General features: G+C 41.9%; 2 protein-coding genes across 11 annotated transcripts in view; one reads left to right on the forward strand and one right to left on the reverse strand.

Annotated features, from left to right (window-relative positions):
- The window catches only part of OXNAD1 (oxidoreductase NAD binding domain containing 1), a 35666-nt gene extending 18860 nt beyond the window's left edge, over positions 1-16806 (reverse strand). Inside the window, exons 1-6 of one of the 8 annotated variants that reach the window (XM_074312805.2) lie at positions 16436-16801; positions 13897-13965; positions 11873-12028; positions 10893-10932; positions 9902-10028; positions 9549-9612 (exon numbers count right to left, since the gene is read on the reverse strand). In XM_074312805.2, coding sequence (XP_074168906.1) covers positions 9549-9612; positions 9902-10028; positions 10893-10932; positions 11873-12028; positions 13897-13899 — 390 coding nt within the window. In that variant the 5' untranslated portion in view covers positions 13900-13965; positions 16436-16801. Of the gene's footprint in view, positions 1-9548; positions 9613-9901; positions 10029-10892; positions 10933-11872; positions 12029-13896; positions 13966-16355 lie in introns of those variants that run through there. The other 7 variants (XM_074312806.2, XM_074312807.2, XM_019726000.3 and 4 more) reach the window with 7 other exon arrangements.
- A 167-nt stretch (positions 16807-16973) lies between these two features.
- On the forward strand, positions 16974-23781 carry DPH3 (diphthamide biosynthesis 3). Of its 3 annotated transcripts, none has more exons than XM_088798317.1 (3): positions 16974-17258; positions 17799-17895; positions 21287-23781. In XM_088798317.1, the coding sequence occupies exons 1-3, from the start codon at positions 17151-17153 to the stop codon at positions 21343-21345; spliced, it is 264 nt and encodes an 87-aa protein (XP_088654443.1). In that variant the 5' UTR covers positions 16974-17150; the 3' UTR covers positions 21346-23781. The 3 variants fall into 3 exon arrangements, with proteins under 3 accessions (XP_088654443.1, XP_019581556.1, XP_019581555.1); XM_019725996.3 differs by having other exon boundaries at positions 16999-17258; positions 17799-17873; XM_019725997.3 differs by lacking the exon at positions 17799-17895.
- Positions 23782-23986: the final 205 nt, after the last annotated feature.

Genomic DNA, 23986 nt, shown 5'->3' on the forward strand with positions numbered 1-23986 from the left:
ATTTCATTCATTTATAATTGCGTATGCCATCACACGAGTGCTGCCAGGCAGAACATGGCAGACTGCGCACTGCACACCCCCGGGGGGCTTCTCCTGCATGACAGTAAGAACCTGTAAAGTCTGGTGGCCTCGTACCACATCCTAGCAATTATTTTGCCAGAACAAATTTAAAAGCTGTACCTGCCTCTCCTGATACTTCCTTTTCCAACAGAATCTTCCCTTTTTCCTTGGTGTTCTCCGTAACCATAGGCAACCTGGCTTCTGCTTTCCTACAACTTCTCCTTCCAAGGTTGCTGGGATGGCTTCCTGAACAAATTCAATGGCAAGTCTCAGTTCTCACCCTCCCTGGTCTCTCTGAATTCTTTTCCATCCTAAAGCATTTTCCTTGCCTGGAAGAGCTGACATCGAACTCTTCAGGTCCCCTCCTGCCCCTCTGAGCCTGGGCCTTCTCCTTTACCATTTCTCCTCCCACTTCCTCAATGGGAGCTTTTTCTAAACTGTCTCACTCCTACTCCCTCTGTCGGCTGAGGCGTCGAGCATTCCCGAAGCTACTAAACCCCAGAGTAACAACAGCCAATGTCTGAGGAGCATTTATCTCGGGTGTATACCAAATGCTGGATTAAATGTTTCATGTGCGTTAATTCATTCAGCTAATATGAATAAAGAGACAGTGTTATTATCCTCCATCCTGCAGATGAGGAAATAGAAAGGTTCAGTAACTCGCTCGAGGTGACTCAGGAATGGCTGAGTCAGGACTCAAACCCAGGCCTACTTGGACCTGAGCCACCAGAGAGTCTTGTCCCTCCCTTATGTGCATGACTAGAACCACCATATTCTTTCACAAACATTGCTTGAGCCTGGTGCCAGGCACTGGAGAGGCAGAGACGGAGAAGGCAACTCCTGCCCTCAGAGAGCCCCATAAAATCAGCTGCTTTCCATCACCAGGATTTCAATTCCAGACCCATCTTGGACTCAATAAAGTCAAATGCATTTTCAGTTGGCCGCGCACGCGCACACACACGCAGTCTTTGTCTCTTCCAGGCATCATGTCCCTAACACGGCCAAGTTCCATGAATTCAGCTCGTCTTTTCCTCCCCTGTGCACCCACCACCCTCCCGAGCCAAGAATTTCTTTTCACTCGAACTGCTGCCTTTTCCTCCTTGTCTCTCAAAGCAGCCAACATTAGATAAATACTCCTAATGTTCCAACCTTACTGAGTTACTCCCAAAAACCTTCAGGGGCTCTCTAAAACTCAACTACAAACAAACAAACAACAAAAAAACAACAACAACAAACAAAACCCAAAATGCTAAAAGGCCTTTGTAACTCATACCAACTTAAACTCCTCCTGGATCCCTGGGCTAGTGGTTTCCCAGCCAGACTGAACAACTTGCTGGTCCTCAAAGGCACCTGACACTTGCCTACCTCCCCCAACCCTGCCAAGGTCCCTCGGCATGCCACACTCTCTCAGTCCTGCCAGCAACCTCTCACCCACCCTTCCAGGCCCTGCTCAAATCCTACCCCCCACCCCATCCCAAGGTCTTCCCTCTTCTCTCCACCCTCTCAACTTTTCCCATAAAATGTTTCTGCCTTTGTCATACTTAGCACATAGGAATGTAATTATAAACACTCATGCACATGTCCTTTTCATCACACAGACCACACAGGCCTCCTGAGATCAAGTACTGGGTAGAATTCACACCTCTACCAACTCCCTAGATCAAGCACAGGGCCCAACACACTGTCAGATTCAGTAAATATTTGCAGAATAAATGAAGACTCTGACTTGAAGTCACTTAAAATTGGTTTCTAGAATGAAGGTTAGTAAAAGTTCAGGAGCTTTTTGTTGTTAAAAAAGTTGGTTTGGGATGGGTGGGAGAGGGCAGGGAAGGCAGGGAGCTCGTCAGCAGAACCGGAATCTTCTGTTTATCACACATTCCATTTTAAATATCTTATTACAAAGACAAGTAATAAGTATCATCAGAGGACTCTCCCTTACATTAATACTGTCTCTTTTTTTTCTTTAGGTTCACAAAAAAAAGAAATGTTTATTTTATAAACATTCATTATTTTCCTTCAATATGATAATCTGTAAAAACACAGCCAAGAGCTAGATTATTTCATTTACAACAGCTTAACTGGCATCTGTCAGACTCATGAACAAAACTAGATGCATATAAGCTTTAAACGCATCCCCAAGAGTCACCTGGTGGCAGAAAATCCACCATGCCTAATCCCTGGGGGGGGGAGGGGGAAAGGCGCACACAACTGCAGCTGAAACATGGGAGCATGCTTCAAAATCAAATGCCCGTCTGTGCAAAATGAAATCACCAAACATTGGCCACTGTCTAAATATAAAAGTCAGTGAAGAAGGGAAAGAAGTTACACGTTCTATTGAAAAAGTCTTATTTTCATTTAGATAGTCTCCATGACCAAAAGTGTTCCCAGACGCTTTATGTCTATTGGTATTAACATGAATGGCAATATCCCTGTTGCTATTCATCCTAATAATCTGGACAAAACTGCTGGAACTGGTGACGCAAAATCCCTTGAACATACTTTTAAAGACATGCCTCCCTTTTAACACTTTATTTAATTAATACAAAGGCTGCACACTATATAAAGATCCCTAGCAATGTGGACTAAAAACATTAGCAAAATCTTTTTGAAGGCTGCATCTTTATTTTATTCGGAAGCTAGTCTCACGTGACTAAGATTTGTACTCGTGGCCCTTGCTGTGTGCCATTCTTTCTTTTATTGAATAAGTAAAACATGATGGAGAGAGACTTTATGATTTCACATTTGTACTTGTTCTCATACTTAATGGATCAAAAGATTTCACAACTGAAACCTCAACTAGCCATGTCCTAAGTTAAAACACATGGCAGGAAATGAAGTTTTCCATAAAATAACATTTAGACCCTTCTACTGTTCAATAAAATAACAATACATTTGCCAACTTTTACCAGCTCACATTTTCAATGCTTTGACGAAGTCAGCATCTAAAAGGAAATTCCATCATACTGATTTAAAAAGCTGGTTTTATGTAGGATATCTTGATGTTACTGCTGCTGTAAAAGTCTCTGTACAGGAAATAGGTCTTTCTTTGGGAAATCTGACTGGCTTCCTCTGTTCATTCCCATTCATTCATTTGAGGGCTTAAAAATGTAGACAAAGCCAAGGTTAGAGATGACCTGAAACAACAGAGAGCACAGAGAATTTCGGAATTGAAGGAAAATTCATTCATCATCAAAAAGAGATGTCATTTAATACCTAAGGACACCAAGGCCCAGAGACATTATTTAAATTGCAGCAGAGTACCAATCTGATGAGTAGGAACCTGATTCAAAGAAACTGGTTTTTATTGAAGTGATTTACTGACAAGGAAAAGACCACAACATTCTGTCAACTCTACCACTTAAGTGGCTTATGCTCGTCAACACTACCATGTTCCCCCGAAAAAAAGACCTAACCGGAAAACAAGCCCTAGCATGATTTTTCAGGATGACATCCCCTGAACATAAGCACTAATGCGTCTTTTGGAGCAAGAATTAATATAAGACCCGTTCTTATTTTCGGGGAAACACGGTACATCCTGGCAAATGAACTCTCCTTGCTCCTAGCAAAGGCTAACCGGTCCACCTGGGCTGGTCTCTCTGCCTTCTCAAGCCTTCATGCGAGCAAGTATCCCCTCTCATGCTTCACCCCTTTCTCCCGCTCTGCACAACAACACATGCGACACTTGGATCTGCCACTTCAAATAACATCAGCAGCAAACACCTGTACATGTGCCATGTACTTTACATACATTAATTCATTCAATCTTCATAAAAACCCTGGAAGGCAAGTATTCACATTATCCGCATTTTACAAATGAGAAAACGTGAGGTCCCAGAGCCAGTCAGTGGCAAAGCAGAGACCGGAATCCAGGCACGTTGCCACTGAGCGTTGCTGCTTCTCAAAATACAAAAAACAAAACAAGCTTCTCCCTTAATCCAGCTATCACCCCATTTCTCTGCTCCCAATCACAAGAAAAATTTTCAAGAGTTATACAGGGACCTGGCTTCATGTTTTTATCTCCCATTCTCTCTCCAACACAACAGTCAGGCTTTCCCTCTCAGCAACGTACGAAAGCCGGTCATTTGGTCACCCACTACCCATTTCGTTAAATCCAATGATGAACTCGGCAGAATCCAACACAGAGGGCCCCGCCCTCCTTGAAACACCTTTCCTCCTGGCCTCACCACCGCCCTGCTGACTTCCTTCTAGTCTCACTGACCACTCCTTCTCCCTCTCCTCTCCTGGCCCTTCCTCTTCTGTTTGGCCTCTGAATGTTGACACAGCCCAGGGCTGAGGCCTGGGCTCTCCTCCCTTGCTCTCTATGTGGCTTAAACTTTTTATTTCCAGCACTGAACTCCAAACTCATATATCCTACTGCCAATTTGAATTTCCATTTCAAACAACACATCCAACACAGAACTTATCTCCCAAAGTTTCTTCCTTTTTATTATTATGGAAAATTTCAAACATAATATAAAAGTAGTCAAAATAATATAATGAATCTCCACGAACCCATGCCCCAGAGATTCAAGTTGACGTGAGTGGATGAAACTCATGGCTCATTTTGTTTCATCTGCAATCCACTTCCCACCCTACCAGCCCATATTATTCGAAAACTGGGCTCTTTATTTCCCCTCCTTCAAACTTGTTCTTCTCCATGCTAGCAAATATATGCCACCATCACCATCTACCCAGATTATTCAAATCCCAAAGCCAGAAACCTCTTGGTTTCCTCTCCTTCTCTCACTAACTGCATCCATATCCTCAGTCTGGGATTCCCTTTGGCCCCACCTGTCCCAGACCTGCCCACTGCTCTACCTAGCAAACAGATGACCCATGGGAAGTGTAAATCACATGTCATTTCCCTGCTTAAAACCATCCAACGCCCTTAGAATAAAATCCCTCCTTTTCTGAGCCCACAGTTTATACAACCTGGGCCCTGCCTACCTCTCATCCCACCATCTTCCTCTGAACATGCCGAGCTCCTTCCTGCCTCAAAGCCTTGGCTCTTGCCAATCCCTCTGCCAGGACTGCTGTGCACCTGGCTGGCTCTTTTCCTTACTCAAGTCTCAGCTCAAATGTTACACACCCATTGACAACAGCAGCTGTACCCCCAGCCATTGCCTTATTTATTTCCTTCATAGTGTGTATCACATCTGACATTCCCTGGTTTATTGGTACCATAATAAGCTCCACATACAGCAGGGGCTTTACCTGCCTCATGCACGGCAGGGCCCCCTGCACCTAGGACAGGGCTGAGCACACAGCGGGCATTCAACACATGTCCGCTGAATTTCAAATTAAATCCACTGAATTTGATTGGGTCTCCTGGGGGGAGAAATGGAAAAAAGCCTTGCCTCTTAGATCACTTAATTTAGTGAACAAAAGTGCGTCAGTGAAAAGCACTGACACTGTACATTTTAGACACAAACAAGGTAAGTTCTGGGCATAGGGAGGAAGCAGCAGTACAGGCAAGTCTTCTGTTGTTCACAGCTCTTATCAGTATAGAACCACAGAGTGAGTAACTGGCATCATCCCTGCTACTATTTTAAAAAGTGACTCATCCAAGGCAGTGAGGTAATCAGCGACAGAGGTGGGATTCTGTGCAGTGAAACAGGCACTGAGGGCCTATGGCACGTCAGCACTGTGCTAGCGTCTGTGGCGACAGCGTTGGGGAGCTGGGCCTTCCCACGAGGAGTCTCCCTCATGGGCTTCCACTCACAGCAGGCAGCTGTGCACCCTGCGGGCCCAGAGGCCAGCTCCACGGCCGTCAGGCTGCACCTCCCTGGGAGTTTCTCCAAGAAACTACACATTGCACACCTAGCTCTGGGTGGTGGGGCCTGAGGTGCCTCCCCACCACTCTCTGCTCTGTCAGAGCTGACAGTGTCATGAATGCCAAGCACTGCTCGTCCCAGGCTGCATCATCTCTAAAAGGCTCTCTGAGCAACAGGCTCTGATAATCAAAGCACATTAGGTGTCCAACTGTTAGGAAATATTCCCTATTAAAAAGATGCCCCCTTCCCCACCAAGTTGAAGAAGGCCACTCCAGCATACAATCTTCCCAGAATGTATAGGTGACGACTAACAGAACTGGAAGGGTAAACTTGGGACAGAGGCCAGCTCTCTGGCTCAGCAGCCCATGCCACTCCGACGCAGGCCTCAGCAAGCACGAGTCAGGCAGATTATCAGCGCTGGATAATCAGCACCTGGACCAGGACATCCCCGAAGGTCTCTGCTCCCGGATCCCAGCCGTGTGACTTTATTAGCTGACTACTGTGCCAGCAGTAACTGCCCCCCTTCTTACACCCAGTAACACTTAAGGGAAGCTTTGACTTGGAACAGAGATGAGGATATGTGAACTTTATCTCAATTAAACTTTGCCTAAATCAGTGTCATGTTCTGTTATAGTAGAAAGAAAAACCAATTTGATATCAAAGATCTGAGTTCAAGGGCTGTGTACTCCACTTACTTGAACAAGTCCTTTAAACTTAGGCTGACAACATAATTTATCATCCAAAACAGAGCATTTGTGAGAGTGAAAGGCGTGCTACTGCCTTTCCCCCAGGACAAGAGGCATAAGCCAGTACTATCCCAGGCAAATCTGGAAGCAGGGCATCCTGTCTAAATCTCTGAAGTCTGAATTTCCTCATCTGTGAAATGGGAATAAGGATCCCTACACCTCCCTCCCAGGATGGCTGTGAGAATCAAGTAACAGCTTACTGTATAATCGAGTGCTTTTAAACAAAAAGGAAACAATACACATAAGGCATTTGTAGGATAAGGCAGAGACTTCTAAAAGAAGGAAACTAGTACAATTGAAACAGGATTAGGCGTTTTTCAAAATGAATTAGGTGCACAAAATCAGTCCTCTACAATCTGATGTCTGGGACTTTATTTATCATTTTCAATGCTGCAACCCCTAATACCAAGGACCCAGCCTAGTGGCTGGCACACTTCCAAATGACTGCATAAGAATTAGTAACTTAATATATTCTTTCAATACCAAACTCTCCCATCAAATTGATAAATAGAGTATATCCTGCTCAGTGGGCAAGCCCTCTACAGAGGCCAAGCACAGAGTGACTCCTGCAATGAAATCAGTCTTACCCGGAACAAGTGAACAATCGTTGCTGCATTACATTATGTCTTATCTCCTTGACATTTCTAAGGTTACGCAGACTGCTTATTCTTTGATCCTTATGAAAAAAATGTGAACGCAACACAAACAGTCAAATGTCATTCAATTCAGAGTTCAGTTTCCTGCATCAGCATGACCCAAGACATTTATTTATAGATCCAAGTAAGAAGCATTAACATCATAATATGGCCATTCAATAAGTTCTCTATAGGAAACCCAATGTCTAATAAGGAAAGGAAATTTCTGGGTGGATGAATGCACCATTTTCGACCCACTCCAGGAGGGACAGCAGGGTCTTTTGGCCCCAGAATCATAGACCTGTGCTGGAGCTTGCCCCTGGCCCTGGGAGAAGCCACTGCATCTCCTAGATTCTACTTCCTCTAGCAAAATTCAGGTGCCATCCTACCTCTAGGCTACTCAGACTTGAACTGAAGAGCAAATGGTATGTGGGGAGTTTCGTAAAGCAATGTAAATTAAAGGCAAGAGGCAGATGAGACCATGAGGTAGGCCAGTTCTGTTATGGCCCAATCTGAGGTACTGTTCATTTCAGCAAGTCCAAGATCGAACTCCTGCTCTATGGCTAGGAGCTGCCCTCTGAAGGGACTGGGGTGAGCCCCTGATGACCTTATTATACCACTGAAGTAGTGGCCCCAGGCACCATCTAGCTTTATCCAGCTCCTCCCAGCTTCCAGCTCTTTTTCTGTTTGGGAGAGGAGTGGAAATTAGAAACAGAAGAAAAGGAGGAGAGTTGCAATTGGAAAATTCTTCCGCCAAAGTAATATGATGGTTGGAATTAGCCCTGAAATTTTCTGACTTCCAGGTATTAAAATTTTGAAGTTTCAATCACACTATTAGAGTTCACATTAACTTTCTGTGTAGTTTTCTTAAACTTGGCTCAAAAAACCCCCCAAAAAGTCTCAATAATTTTGTCCTGTAAAATTCTGAAATGACTACTCTAATTCGGGGACTGGCAAACTACTACCCACAAGGCAAATCTGGGTGTTTTGGTAAAGAACATTTTACTGGAACCCACCACACTGATTTGTTGATATGTCTATGGCTGTTTTCACACGATAAAGGCAGAGTTTTGTAGTTGGAACTAAGACAGTGTAGCCCATGAAGCCCAAAATACTTAATATCTGGCCCTTTCCAGAGAGTCTGACAAATTCTGCTCTAGTTCTACCTGCCTCAAAATATAACAGAAAAGAGTATAGTCTAAGACTGTGAAACCCCTTTTTCTTCAAAACTGGCAAGGTTTCACTTTTTAAAAAAGAAATTCTAACAAATCTCACATTTACAGAGTCAGCATTTTTGTGTGTTGCACAAACCAAAAGAAAAGTATTTTCAGATTTATCATCTCTGGGAAAGTGCATTTTCCCACACATCCATAAATGTTATGCTGAACTAATTTTACAGACCGCAAAAAACAACATCGACTTAAAGCTGAATCTACAAACACACCACCCTTAGTCCGGAAGAAATTTTCTGAAAATAGAATTAGCTTGAAAAGGGCCCAAACAATACTCTTTTAATTAATAGGATCCTACTATTACTACTAAAAATGAAACTACTGTGACAACAGAATTTCTGACCATGTTTACAGATATGTATAAATCCTTCTTTATATGAAATAGTTTATCTTATAACACTAAGCTAAATATATACAAATATGTGAAAAATCACTCAAAAAGCAAAACAAATACCCAATTTATGTTTTTAAGAGAAAATATGGTTACTCAGAAGTAAAGGGTGAGGATCCTTATTTCCCAGCCCTTGATACCCGTCAGGTGGTGGATTAGCTTCTACAGTGTGAGTGTGGTAGCAACAAATCTGCACGTGGGAAAGGTGACAAGAGCTCCTCCACCTTCCTTTTTCAGATGTTAGTACTTTTTCCTTTTCCTTGATGAAATAAGAAGTTGTTCTAAAGTAGGGATAAAAACAAGGATTTGGGGACATAGCGTCTAAATTAATTAATTAATTAATTAATAACAAAGAAAAAGAAAAGGTAAACTATTCATAAAATGTAGGCTCTAAACGAAGTTCTATCCCTAAAATATAACCCTACACATCATACCTGTAAGGACAGTTCCCTCAATGGCTGCTATACTTCCTTCATCAAAAATTAATCCATTCACTCCAAGTTTAAAGGGAAAAATTTGAATGTTTAACTGTCATCTTCTCAAATCTGTTGTCACGTGTCCTGTTCAGAAACGTTGTGAACAGAAAAATAACAAACTCCCTGACTGTCCTTCAAAGGTCAAGCTCATCGAATGCGTTCTCTGTAAGCCAGTCATAACTGTGTGCAAACTATCTGGCCTCGGAAAACCTGCCACAGCCCAAAGATACAAACCTCCCGTCGAACGACATTTGCAGTTCTCTCCAAGTGGTCAGTTTTCCTTTTGGATTTCATTACGCTTTAACAGAAAGTAAAATTAGGTTATTCAATATTATCCTCATAAGAAATAATCAGTTTCCCCTATAATATCATAACTATCCAAAATACAATGTAACATTATGGATCCTGGAAAACGGTCACTGGAAATTTGCACATCTAACTAAAGTTGAACAATTTACTGATGTCGTGCACATTTCAGCAGTATGTTACGTTATGACTTCAGGAGTGTGATAAGCCTCCCGTGACCCACAGCAGGTCAGGTCCCTTTGAAAATCAACCTCAAATGACGCTGAAGGCTGATGACTCACCTGGTTAGAGAAAGGTGGCGCACGGCGCTGCGTGTCGATCTCAGCGAAGCAGCCTGAGTACAGATGGCTCCAACAGGGCCTCGCAACAACCCAGGAATCATGACAGCAGCACAGCCCATGGCGCCTCCTGGGCAAACATAAAACTGAAAGTTAAACTATTTTAAGAAAAAGTAGAGAAATATCACACTACTTTGGGGGCCAATAAAGGGCCCAATATTCAAGCTGGATGTGCTTATGTTCTTACTCATCTAACAACAAACAAAGCAATGAAGGGCCTAACTTCACCCTGACAAGAGTTCTGCCACTACATAGAGTTGATTCAACGGGTCGCCACAGTATATACATATATAATTATTGGTGCCATCAAATATCCATGTTCTCTATTAGTTTCCAAAATCTCTGACCAAGTTCACGTGACTAATCTTAAGCTATTACAGAAGAGGAGAGTAGACTTTCTAACTGCCTGATAATTGTATTCTGCCCAAAGAGCACCACATAAGTCTTTAATTAATTTCCTATTAAAGTGCAAGGGGCAGACAAACAGAGGTTGACAGCAGTGAGAATGAACAAACTGTAGCTACATGCAGTAACACAGATGAGTATGACAAATATCACACTGAATGAAAAGAAAGCACCCAGACTCAAAAGTTCACATTCTATGGGTCTAGTCAGGTAAAGCAGAGAAACAGACAAAACTAATCTATGAAGCTGGAGATCAAGTTAGCAGTTACCGTTGGGGAAGTAGTAGTGACAATGTTGTTTCTTAATCTGAATGCTGACTGCATGGGTATTCTTTTTATAAATCCTCGTCAAATCAGAGGAATTTTAGGGCAGTAAAAATACTCTGTGTGAGACCATAAAGATGGATACATGTCATTATACACTTGTCCAAAATAGAACACACAACACCAAGAGTGAGCCGTAATGTAAACTATGGACTTTGAGTGATTATGATGTAGCAATGTAGGGTCATCAATTGTGACAAACGTACCATTCTGGTGGCGATGTTGATAATCGGGGAGGCTACACATCTGTGGGGCAGGGGGTATATGGGAAATCTATGTATTAATACTTTGTATTAATCTATGTATTAAAAGTGCTCTAAAAAATTTATCTTAATAAAAAAAACAAAAATCAGTAAGTCCTCTTAGGATTTATGTACTTTTCTGTTTGTATGGTATACACTTCAATAAATAGTTTAAAAAAACAAAAACCCACAAAGGTTCCCAACATTTCAAATTCTAAAAACTACTAGCCTATTAGGAAAAGCAGTGATTGGGAGTCAGATGATGTATTTTTCTGGTTCCTACATTCTGTTTTCCTCAGTCAATTTTTAATTTAGATATCTCTTTGCCTAAGATGGCCATTTTCACCATACATGGCCATAACATAACTGTCCTTTCCTATCTTAGTTAGCTTGAGAATAAATTAAGATGTATGTGAACACTTTTTTTCAAAGCTCTTTGGAAGGCACTATATAAATTAATGGTAATAAAGTTGGTGCTAGAAAAATATTCAAGCTAGGTGTGTTTACCCTCCTAATCCATATTCATTAATTCAGCCCTTCATTTGACAAATATTTATTAAGAGCCCATTATGTGGCAATCACTGGAGATACACACATGAACAAAACAAAGACGTTCTTAGCGAACTTGTATTTTAGAAGGTAGAGACAGAAAATAAATAAATCAGGTGGTAATATGTCGTATGTAATTTATTCAGTGACAACCAAATCATATTAAAAACCCACTGCTTCATAATTAATCTTTAGATAAGGTAAAAGATTTATTTCTTGCCATAGTATGATGTAACACCATTGTAGATAAACATGCTACTTGCTATATTTCTCTCTAGTAGATGAAAAAAGTATAAAGCCTCTTTACCTCACGCAAGACTACTAAATGTAGTTTCTCTCCTTTAAATGCGCTAAACCAAAAATGGCGTGTTATTCATTGAAAGAAAGAAACTTACTTTAGACGTCCATGAGATTTTAGGAGTCACTAAGTATATGGCTGGCTGACTGAGTGACATGCAATATTTTGGTCCTGGTATTATACTGAGACCTTCGGATATACACCAGTTGGAACACAGACAGTGTTTCCATATATTGAAATTCTCACAAAGTTCCTGCAATGGCAGAGACAACATGTAAGAACAATGTTTTGGGAAACTTAGAAAGCACTCCTCTTAGCTGCAAAAGGAAAGGCTCATTATAATCAGCGGGCATCACCTCACAGCGAGTCTACTCTTAATTATACCCTTTCCATCCATTCTCCCTCCTTATGTTTCTACTTTTCTTTTTTCTGATTGGCCCCCCCCACCCCCCGCCTTTTCTGATTGTTTTTCTTACTGCTTCTTTTTCATCTTTCTTGGTTTGTCTTTAACTCTTGCTACTTAGGATATCCACCCATGAAAGACCAGACCAATTGCTGGAATGATACAGTTAGTGTCATTTAAGGCCAAGTTGCCTGATAATATTTAACTGATGTATAGTTTAATATGGAAACACTGTACTGCTTAATGTTCTAGACAACTACTGCGAAAATAAACTGTCCTCACATAAGATACAGCTTTTAGGATTATGCTGTTTGAATGGTCCACCGCTCAACTAAACTAGAAAACAAAGAAATGTTAATTTTAAAAGCTGTTCTCTTCAAAATTCTAAAATCTTATTTTGTAATAGTAACCATGACCAAGAGTGCCACCTACTGGTAAATAAAGGGTAGTTTTATCAAATTGTGTTCAAAGTGACTTCCAAAGCAATAGGTATTTAAAAAACAAAACTACTTATTTTTTTAAATATATCTAATGGTTTCATATATTTAATGTAATATTCAATTAACTATGTAATATTAACATACATTAATTTCTAAAACCATAACAAACAAGAATATTCCATAAATGTTAGTATCCTCATAGGACCTCCCTCACCAAAAAATTCTTAATTAGCTCTATTTCCAAAATAGAGAAAATTATCATAAATTTAGGATTTAAAAGGAACTATACTGGTTTCTGTTCAGTAAGTACACTCAATTTATTTAACAATTAAGGGGATGCCAGGCACTATTTTAGGCCATTGAGACACAGTAAAGAACCAAACACAAGGTCCTTGCCATCATGAAGCTTTTATTATAGTGTGTGTGACAGATAATAGTAAACAGATAATTAATGAGACACTTACAGATTACAATGAGTATGATAAAGAAATTAAGAGTGATGGGGTGGGTGTGGGAGCATCAGGAAAGGTCTCTCTCAACACATCTGGGCTGAGCCCTGAATGATGAGGAAGAGGCAGCTAAGCAGACGTCAAGGGCAGAGCATTGGGGCAGAGGCCCAATCACAGAAACGAGCTTGGTGTATTAGAGGAACCATAGCCAGTGTGATGGGACAACAGTGAGCTAGGTGACGTGAGACGAAGTCGAGCAGGCAGACACATGCCAGATCACAGCAGGCCATGGTAAGGGTCTGGACGTGATTCTATGGGAAGCAACTGGAGAATTTGAATAAACCAGGAGAGGGACATGATCGAATTTACATTAAAGGATTGCTCAGGCTGCTATTTGAAGAGCTGATCATAGAGGGGCAAGAGCTCAAGCAGGGAGTCCAGTCAGAAGGCTCCAGTTTAAGGTTAGAGTAGCACAAAGCTACCGAGATGACAGCAGTAGATCAGCATACAATGTATTTTGGAATTAGAGCCCTAGGACTTGATCGATTGAATGAGGTATGAGAGAGCAGTGAGAGAAAGAAAACCCAGGAATGCCTCAAAGAGCACTAATACACTGAAATATAGTCAATTCACAGAAATATCATGGCACCTGTTGATTTAGAAGCCAAGGTGCCACTGAGGAAGCAAAGGGCTTCCCAGAATTTGGCATCTGGCAGGGGAACCCTAGTGGTATACAAGTTATTTCAAGAGTGCTTGACTTGGAATCCGTGGAACTGGGCTCAGATCTGACTCCCTCCTGTTTTTTGGTCTTGGGCCAGTTGCCTCTTACCATTTTTAAATGGGAATGCCAACATCACCTCAGTGGATTGCTGAGAGGAATAAATGTCTACGGAAGTATCTGGCAAGCAAGAAGAGTGTTACAAATAAACCAACCCAAATACATTAACCCCCCACCTCCCTGCCACACAATCTAGAGAGGTAGCGGTTTGATATTACCAATACACAACTCCCCTTAGCTTGACAGACAACAGCACTCACAAAGTAGTTTCTGTTACATAATTATGACCCATTTCTAAATTGGATCTTATGCTAAAAATTTTGGTCACTGTTATCTTCCAGATCAGGAGTGTTATCATTTTATCATTAAATTTAAAAAAAACTTTAAGCCATAAATTTGTGACTTCAAATGATCCTGTAACAACTAGTAAATCTGCTTTTGTCACACTTCCAGGGTACAAAACATTATAGAATGTTTCCATTACCTTTCAGGAATAGATGTAAAGTTTAGTAATCACTGTAATGTTGTTTTCTTTTTTAAATGCTGGGTGGAATAAAACACATCACATGTTTGGCTATAGTTTTATTTTCTTCAGCACACTATGAACTCAAATTGGGCAGCACCACATAGGGAACCAGCCCTGGCAGATAGAGGGTATGGCTAACAGAGGGCAGGATGAAAACAGTATGGAAAGTCAAGAAGACCCCCAAACCTAGGTCTCAATGGAATCAGCACTGCTCTAGTGAAAATCTCAGCAGCCTGCAGAGCTCCAGGGCTACTGTTTCATCTAGCTGTTTCACACTCTCATATCACAGATGGCATCAAAGGTAAGAAAAGTCTGGGTTCTAGGGTCAGACCGATGTTGAGTTCTCACCATAACTTACTGCCACTTACCAGCTTTACCTCTTTAGGCAAGTCTCCTTAGCCCCTAAACCTCAAGGGTCCCAAAGGTGAAGATGGGATTAATGATACCTATACCTCACTGGACTGTTTTAATGACATAGTGCATGTAAACCATTTGGTACAGTGCCTGGCACATAGTGTCAATTATTATTCATTAGTGCTTCGTTACTTTTTCTTTTTCCATTTTAAGTAATACACAAAGAAAAGTTGGAAAAGTACAAAGAAATTATACAGAAAATTACCCAACAACCCCTGTAACTTTTACGACTACTAACCTCAGATTTTAAGATTCCCCAATGAATTGTTTTGAGAGATCCAAATTGCTTTCTAAAAAGTCTACCAATTTATACTTCCATGAACCAAATATGGCTGCACCCAGCACCCATTTCTGTACATTCAGAAATGGCTGGCTCATCTTTAATTTGTAGGTACTTATTCTCAGAAGCACTGGAGAACTAACGATGGTTCCCAACCTCAAAGTGCTCACTGGGCCTACTGAATAGACACTGGTGGCTCTCCCATCCTCCTGACCCCAAGAGGGTACCTGGGAAGTATCTGTGTCTACAGGGCTATAGAGAGTAGCCAGGGGGCTAAGTGGGCTTTACTGGAATTTCTCCTTTGCTTAAACAGAGCAGAATCATCCCAGTTAATGCTCCAAAGGTATAAAAATCTTCCCTAACTGCTGAGTAGATCTCCAATAATGCAAAATGGAGTGTTTGTGAGGCTTCTGAAATAATCTTCTACAAACTCCTTTAATGTAACTTCTAGATTTTCTCCCAAAGATCCCTCTGCCTCCAGGTTTTCAAGCCTTACGAGAGCTAGACCAGGTGGAACTTCACTTTCGGTGGGCATAAAATTGGTAACTCCATGCAAACATTTGAGTGTGTGTACATAAATAAGCATAGGGATGTTTATATATGTGAATATAAACTAAATACGGTACACGTGATTGCTGAACGAAGTCCTAGGATGTTCGAGCTGAACGGGAACTTGTAAGTCATCTCTAATCCAACCCACTTTAGTCAGAAAAATAAGGCCCAAAAATGTAAACATCCAGCTCCCAGAGCTAGTTCACAAGTCAGATTCTGAGCCCAGATCTGCTGCTCAACAGCACTTTTTTCACTGCACTGCGTTCCTTCTCTACCAAGATTTGAATTACTGCCTAGTAATGAAGCAAAACCCCCACGGAATCCGGTTATACCAAAATACACACTAGCACTGCTTCCAAGACAAAGCACCTTTAATTTGCATTTCGCTTCAAGGTATAAAGAAGCCTCATGGTAATAATGCTGTGACTGCTGAGGCCATTACTTTTACAAAAAAAGAAACTGTGGTTCACCTAAATAATTTGTTCCCAGGCTTTAGGGACAGACAGCCTCTTCATTTCCTAGGTATATGATTTGGGTCAAGATTCCCAACTCTCTGTATCTTAGTTTGAAGATAAATAATATGGAATAACATCTAAACTCCCAAGGTCGATGGAAGAATTATACGTAGCGCAATACCTGGCACACAGCTAACTCCCTGTGAAAAGGTGATGCCATTACAAATCACTGTAGTAAATAATGATATATGCTTGGTAAACACAGGACTAAAACTCAATCTACCTCCCAGGTCTTGGTCCTTTCAGCAACACAACTTAGGGCATTTGAGTACAATCCGAGCTGAGGAAGAGGCGTGGGTGTACCTGAACAGCCGAGTGCAGCCAGGAACTACAAGCTACGCGTCGCCCTGAGCTCAAGGTGACCCGGTGAATTGAAATTCCAGGGGAGCTTTTCGTTGGTCACTGGGAAGTCACGGAGAAGATCACGAAGGCTGAGCTTCTCCAGCCAGTGCCGCCGAAGACCAAGCAAAGCTGCGGCTCTTTCCCCAGGGGCACCGAGTGCCAGAACTATGCTACTTAGGCCTGCTGCGGTCTTCAGCGGGGCCTGGTTAAGGCCTCTCTAAGGTCCACGGACTAAAATCCACACAACAACAGCCGCAGTGAAACTCCTCCACGCCGCCATCACTACACCTATCTGGCAGCTCCGGGCTAAACTCCGCCTCGGGTGCCTGGAAGCTTCCGGTTTCCGGGGCGTGACAGGGAGGTCACGTGCGCGATCCTCATAGTCTATTGGTCACTTCCGCCCAATGGGTGAAGCGGGGCCGGACACCGCAGAGCCGCGAGCGCTGTCTTCTAGTGTCTCCGCCCCCTTGCTCAGCCATCTCCATGGTGACCGTTACAGGTCACCCATTTGGCCTCCGAGCCCGCAGTTGCGTCATGTCTATGCGCCGGAAACGATAGTTCCGGCCCCGGGTGCGTGGTGACAACCCCCGGCTGGGGCCGGCATCCGCGAAGTTAGACCGACCCGGGTCGGTGTCGGGCGGCCGGGGTGACAAGCCCTCTGCTGGCCCCAGTGACGATGGCGGTGTTTCACGACGAGGTGGAGATCGAGGACTTCCAATATGACGAGGACCTGGAGACGTATTTCTACCCCTGCCCGTGTGGGGATAACTTCTGCATCACCAGGGTAACTTCAGGATCCCACCAGGCGACTCATCGGAGCAGGCGCGCTTTTGCTCTACGATGTTGCTTCCGCCGATCAGTCGCCCATCCGGCTCATAGTTACTCACGCCCATTTTTATCCTGTTCATGGATCTCCCCAAAGTTGATACTCTGAGCTGTCAGTGGGCCCATCATCTGGCCTTTAGTCGGGCTGGGGAGGGGGGCAGGGAGGGAGTGGCAGACTTCTCGCCGTCCTCCCCCACTTGGCGTCCCACGTCGGGTCCCACTTCTTGGGATGCCTTTTTGGAGGAAGGAACGTGTTTTTGTCTTCCCAGAGGTTTTGAGGCGACTGAACCTTGACTCGCCTTCCTGGGTGTTTTTCCCAAGAGACGCTTCGGTGGAGAATGCGGTCTCCAAGGGCGTTTCTCTCGCAAGGCCCTTCTGGCCCTCACCTTGCAGGGAGGCAGGCCACAAAGGAGCTTGCCCTTATGAGTGGGAAGGTTTGGGAGGAGGAGATTGCCAAGGGAAGACTGTGCTGATCATACGGTGTTTGGTTTTGTTATAGGAAGATTTGGAGAATGGGGAAGACGTGGCAACGTGTCCTAGCTGCTCTCTCATTATAAAAGTGATTTATGACAAAGTAAGGGGTCGAATTCTAAAAGGTGGGGGGAGGGTTTCGATCCAAGAACCTAGGACAGTCTGTCTATATGTAAGGCAAGGGGGGTGTTTTCTAACCTAGTGTGTTAGGTAAATACTGTGTTTTTTATAGCAATTTTTAAAACCCATTAATAGCCGTATTGTAAATTTAAAAGTTTAAAGTTCTAATTAACTCATTTTGACTTTAACGGGGCAATAAAGGAAACTACTCTGTATCTAATGAAAATTATTGCTTACTTACTAAATAGAAGAAAAATAATTATACAGGTTAATTCATTGACGGTCTTTATTCCTCCTTTATTTAATCAGTAATTAAAATTGTTCAGAGCTCCTAGACTTTTCTTTAAGGGAACAATTGTATCATATTTTTTACCTGGCTTATACATAGAATACCTGCAATATATTGTTTGAGAAATAGTTGTAGTTGCGATTTTACAATTTCATTTTAGCCTTTAGTTGTCGTATTGTTTTTCACCCAGGGATATTAACAATAAAAAACAAATGTTATCACTGCCCAGCCCCGCCCCAACTTTAGGTTAGTACTTTGAATAAAGTCTTAAGTAAGAAGCTTAACATTCTTTTTTTTGAGACATAATTGACATAAAACAGCTTAACATCTTAAGGATGAGCTCTAAAATCAGTTTAGGGAAGGTGGGAACAAGGTAGTTAGCTTCATGAGAGAAGCAGACAATAATTTAGACTATGATTTAGAAGTTTACTGATTTACTCTTGCATTAAAGTGTGTTCCGGAACAAAAAGAGAACAGGGTAAAGGAGATCAGGAGTGCTGGTATGAGAAGAGGTTGCAATTTTAAATAGGGTGATCTTGGCAGGCCTTATTGAGCAAAGATAGAAAAAGGTGAGGGAGTGAATTCTGTATATACACAGGGTAAGAGCAGCCCGGCAAAGGGAACTTTCAGTGAAGAGGCCCTAAGCAGGGACATGCAAGGCGGCCACTGTGACCAGAGCAGAGTAAATGAGGGTGAGAATCATCCAAGATGAATTGGTGGAGTGGGGCAGATCACAGAGATGTTTGTGGGCCACTTTAAGGACTTCGGCTTTTCCTGTGAATGATATGGAGATCCATGGAGGATTCTTGATCAAAGAAGTGCCATGATCCAACTCAAGTTTTAAAAGAGGGATTCTGGCTGCTGTGTTCAGAGTAGACTATGAAGGAGAAAGGATAGAGGCAGGAAAACCAGGGAGGAGGCTGTTAGACTAATCAAAGGAGGGGATGAGTAGCTTGACCCAGGCTGGAGCAATGGAGATATTGAGACGTGGTTGGTTGAATTCTGGATACACTTTAAAGGATAGGGTTTTTTTTATTATTATTGATTAGATATTGGATATGAGAGGCGTCAAGAATGATTTCAACATTTGTGGCCTTCATAACTGGAAGGATGGATTTACCATCAACTGAGGGGGAGGTGACTGCAGATAGTGGGGCAGAAGTGGACATACTATGTTTGAGAGGTCTAGTTTTCATCCAAGTGGAGCTGGTGAGAAAGCAATTGGATATGTAAGCATAGCATTCAAAGAGTGTTCAGCTGGCACTGTAAATTTGGGAGTTGTCAGCATATAGATAGTATTAGAGCCATGAGATCACCAGGACTATGAATGTAGTAGAGAGGGACAAAAAAGAAAAAGGACTGAACCTTGGGCCACTCCAGTATTAAAAGGTCAGGGAGGGAAGCTAAGAATCAGCACAGCTGGCCAGAAAGGAGCAACCACTGAGGAAGGAGGAAAGCCACCGGTGTCATATCCTGGAAGCCAGAGGAGAAAAGGTGGAGGAAGTGATCAGCCTTATTAGATGCCACTGATAAAAAGATAACAAAAAATTAACAGTTGGCTTTAACAGGGAGGCCATTTGTAATGGTTACAGGAGCAGTGTCAGTGGAGTAAAGGAGACAGAGCCAGATGGGTGGAAAACCTGTTGGAGAGAATGAGAGAAAATAGGAAGCAGCAAGTACAGACATTTCTTTCAAGGATTTTGCTGCAAAGGGGAGCAGAGACATGGGACAGTAACTGGTGATGATGGAGAGGGCTTACGGGGCAGACATTCAGCTACATGGGTGAATGTAGACAAAGGAAGTTAGATTCAACCAGGGTTATGGTTTTGCCAAGTGGATAGGGTGGAGTGAGAGACGAGCAATTACCATAATTGACCATGAATTTAAACTAGATAAAGAAAACATTAAGGGAGTGAGGGGGGCAGTGAAAAGGTGGTAGGATGAATACACTGGAGATCCCAGAGGAGTCGGAATGAGGGATCCAAGAGGGGAAGATGATAGCAACAGAGACAAATAGTGATGATATAGTCTCATGACATAAGATTCAAAGTTGGTGGGTTTTAGAGAAGGAAGAACAGTGGCAGAGAGGAGTCACCAGCCCCTCCTCCAGTCTGTGTAGTACTGGGGCTCAGAGAGAACACAGAGCCTCATTTCAGGGGTTACAGGGGAAACAGTGTCCTTGCGGGCTGGCCTCTTCTCCACCTCAGCATTGTGGGCATTTTGGGCTGAATAACTTTGTTGTACAGAGCTCCCCTGTGCAGTGGAGGGTGTTAAGTAGCATCCCTGGCCTCTACCCATTAGCCAGTAGCACCCCCTTTTCAATTAGGTCAACGCAAAATGTTTCCAGACATTGCCAGATGTCCCCTGGAGACAAAATCAACACCACCTCACCACCACTACACCTTGAGAACCACTGTGTTAGAGCAGAAAGGCACAGGGACCTTTAAAGAAGAGGTTGAGAATATGGAACATTGTGCTGGTGATGGACCATAAATTCCAAAGAGCACAGTGGTTCCAGGTGCTGGGCAGGAGTGACACAGCGACAGGGACAGAATACAGACTGATCCTTATGGTGATCAGATTGCAGGAGATGAGGGTAACCTGGGAGGCAGAGATTTCTTGTGGTAGCTGACATAAGCTGGATAAATAATCAGAAATCGGACTTCATTTATAAAGTAGCTAACATTGCAGATTAACTAAAAGAGCTATCCTTTTTAGTTGAAGTAATTACTTTGAAGGGGACAGGTATTTGAATGACCAAATACTGAAGTGGAGAAGTTTTTGTGTAAGTAGTAATTAATACAGACACTTAAAAGGTGTGGCAGTGTCTTTATAAATGATTTCTGAGAAATGAATGCTCTGTGGTAAAGATGAGCATGTTTGTTTGTAAGATACGGTGCTTAATATTAAATACGAATTCAGGACTGAAAACTGATACACTTTTAAGTTTATAATTCTGGTGCTGACATTGACTCTTTGAACATGGATGAAGTGATAAAGCAATGAAAAAACTCACAGAGCTGGATTGATTCTGTAAAAAGATACAAGTTTAATATTGATGCATTTGTAACCCAGACACTGAATAATTAATATTTTGTTCTTTCTAGGAGCAGTTTATGTGTGGAGAAACCATCCCAGCTCCTTCCACCAACAAAGAATTAGTTAAATGCTGAAAAAAGACTATAAATCCAAATCCTGAACATTTGGGAATGAGCCAAGCTGGGAAAATCAAATGCAAAATTACTGGCTTCTTCATGAGGACAACCATTTTGTAGTTTGCTATTCTGTGAGAGTGTGGATTCTTTCTATCAGATGCTGAGTTCATCTCCAATTAAAGAAGCAAGTCCATAACGTGACATACATGGATTTTGTGCTTAGAACTTTGGATTGGAAAAAGTAGTCTTAATTTTCCATCTGAATTTAAAGGAAGATAATTTCAAATCAATGCTTTTTTTCCCTCAGTTTTGTTATTTTTATATCTTATAACTATTTTATTATCTGATAATAGTATCATCTACCTCAAAGTCATTAGGATTTCTTAATTTAAAAGGGATTTTATTTTTAAATTGGTTATTAAGATGAATAAAATTAGCGCTTTTTGAAATTTGACATCAGCTTTGCTGTTCTAAACTTAAGAAAATCAGTTTCCACTCCAACCCAGTCTTCTCAGTCCTGCCACTGTTAGGATGTTACTGTTCTGTTAAGCGTGCCTTTTCCATTATACTTCATGCTTTGAGTCCTGGTCATGGTATTAGAAAATATACTGAGAACACAGTTGTTTCAGAGCTAAAAGTGAGAGAGAAAAGTCAGAAAGTGAAATAGTCAAAGAACATGGTGTTTCCTTACCGATATTCTGCACGTTCCTTGAAAATCAGGATAAGATAAAAAGAAAAACAGCCAAAAGAAGTGAAATTGCTAACAGAATGACAGGCAAAAATCATGCCCGTTTAGTAGATGTGTGAATGTTGTTGCCAGATCAGATACTGTTTCTTTATCTGAGTTCTTATTTGTTACTTTGTAGATACAGCTAATGAAATTGCATTGTAGATAGGGGTAAATGTCACGTCTTCATGGCCGGAGGCCGGGCTTTTAGCATTACCACAAAATCAAGTCACTACTCCTAAAAGGTAAATCTTTTACAACTCTTGTATTTGCTGAGGATGAACTTGAAAGTAAGAGGCCTATTCTAAATAAGTATGCCCCTGAGAGCACATCTAATAAGCCTCTGTAAGTTGCAACCAAACCAAACATTCGCTCTTACAGAGAAATGTTGCCCTGTGGAAAAAGAACTATATAAAGATAGGCTATCAGTCTTCCTTTGCTACAGTGCTGAGAGTAGCTAGAAATTAGAATTGCTTACATGGAAATTCAAAAATTCCCTTTATAATATACAATTTTGCTGTGTATATAAAAGTTAGAAAAAAAACAAAACTGAAATCTGGTAGGTTGTTTTGGGAATGTCTCCTGCAATTAGAGAGAAAAATAGCTTGCCAGAATGTGAACATTCTATTACTGATTGATAAAGGTGCTGCACACATTCATCAGGGTTTAAATTAAAACAGGTGAGTGGCCTTTTTTTACCTGCTGGCAGCATGGCTCTGTGCAGCCATTAGACTGAGACAAATCACCAAAAAATGTGTGCCAGAAGTGCTTGGTGCGTCACACGAAGCATATGGCAACTTCTGGATGTGATGAGAAATCTCATTGCTGTTTGGGACGCTGACACCCCAGAAGTAATCCACAGTTGCTGTGGAACCCGTGATGGCTCGGATGAGCAGAGTAGGTGCTGACTGGTGGGAATGAGCTGCCGAGAGAAATGCACTGTCCCGTGTACAAATGTCGATGGCTTTGTAGACACTGAGGACGCCAGCTGCCTCCGCTGATGATGATTTCAAACAAGAACAGACACCCTTGATGTCGACAGGAGCACAAAACAGCAGGAAGAACAGTTGTCCCGAGTCCACACATCCAGCAGCAAAGAAGCATAAACAGCCGCCAGCGATCCGTGATAAGCTGCAATCATGGGAACGATTTTGTTTCCTAAGCAACTGAGTCACTACATTTGTTAGCTACAAAAGAACACATCAGGACTTCAATTTCTGTTAAGCAGAAAGTAAAGCCAGGGTCTTTCAGACATGATTAAAGCTCTGTGTGATGTATGTGCCTTATTTAGCTCAGCAGACATTTCTGGAGCACCTTTGGATTTTGTAATCCAGCCTCTTGTCTCTTACTGGCTCTATCATTGGCAAGTCCAGTGGACTCTCCATCTGTACGCATATGAGACTGGGTCAGGTGATATCTGTAAGTTCTGTGTTTTTAGGGTATGTAGCTTGCAGGTTGAAATGATTATTGAAATCTTTTAAACTCAAAACTATCTAACTCATGAATTACAGAGAAAGAGATTCCATTCTTCAGTGACTTGATGTTACCACACTTCTGAGTTTGAAAATTATAGTCAGCTGTTTAAAGGATTCTGCGTATCCTTTAGTGTACATATTCAGAAGCGTTTTCTGAGAAAGCACTCAACATTTTGTAACTACATATTAATTTATTATCAGAATGATTGTATTGGCATGCTCAATAAAGTCATAATTTAAATCCATCTGTTTTAATGTGGTTTTTCTTTCCCTAAATACTAACTTTTTTTATTAAAAGGTTTTGATGTATTATGTGAGGTGCAAATATTTAACCTGCTTTGGGGCATTGTAAGGTTTCTGGCATGAACAGTAGTTTTTAAATAGGAAAAAAAGTGCCACTGATTCTACAGTCTGGCCACATGGGTTTGGGCTTTGGATTTTTATTGTTAT

This window comes from Rhinolophus sinicus, chromosome 5, assembly GCF_057876585.1.
Source record: "Rhinolophus sinicus isolate RSI-liver-muscle chromosome 5, RSI-T2T, whole genome shotgun sequence".
Classification (NCBI taxonomy): domain Eukaryota; kingdom Metazoa; phylum Chordata; class Mammalia; order Chiroptera; family Rhinolophidae; genus Rhinolophus; species Rhinolophus sinicus.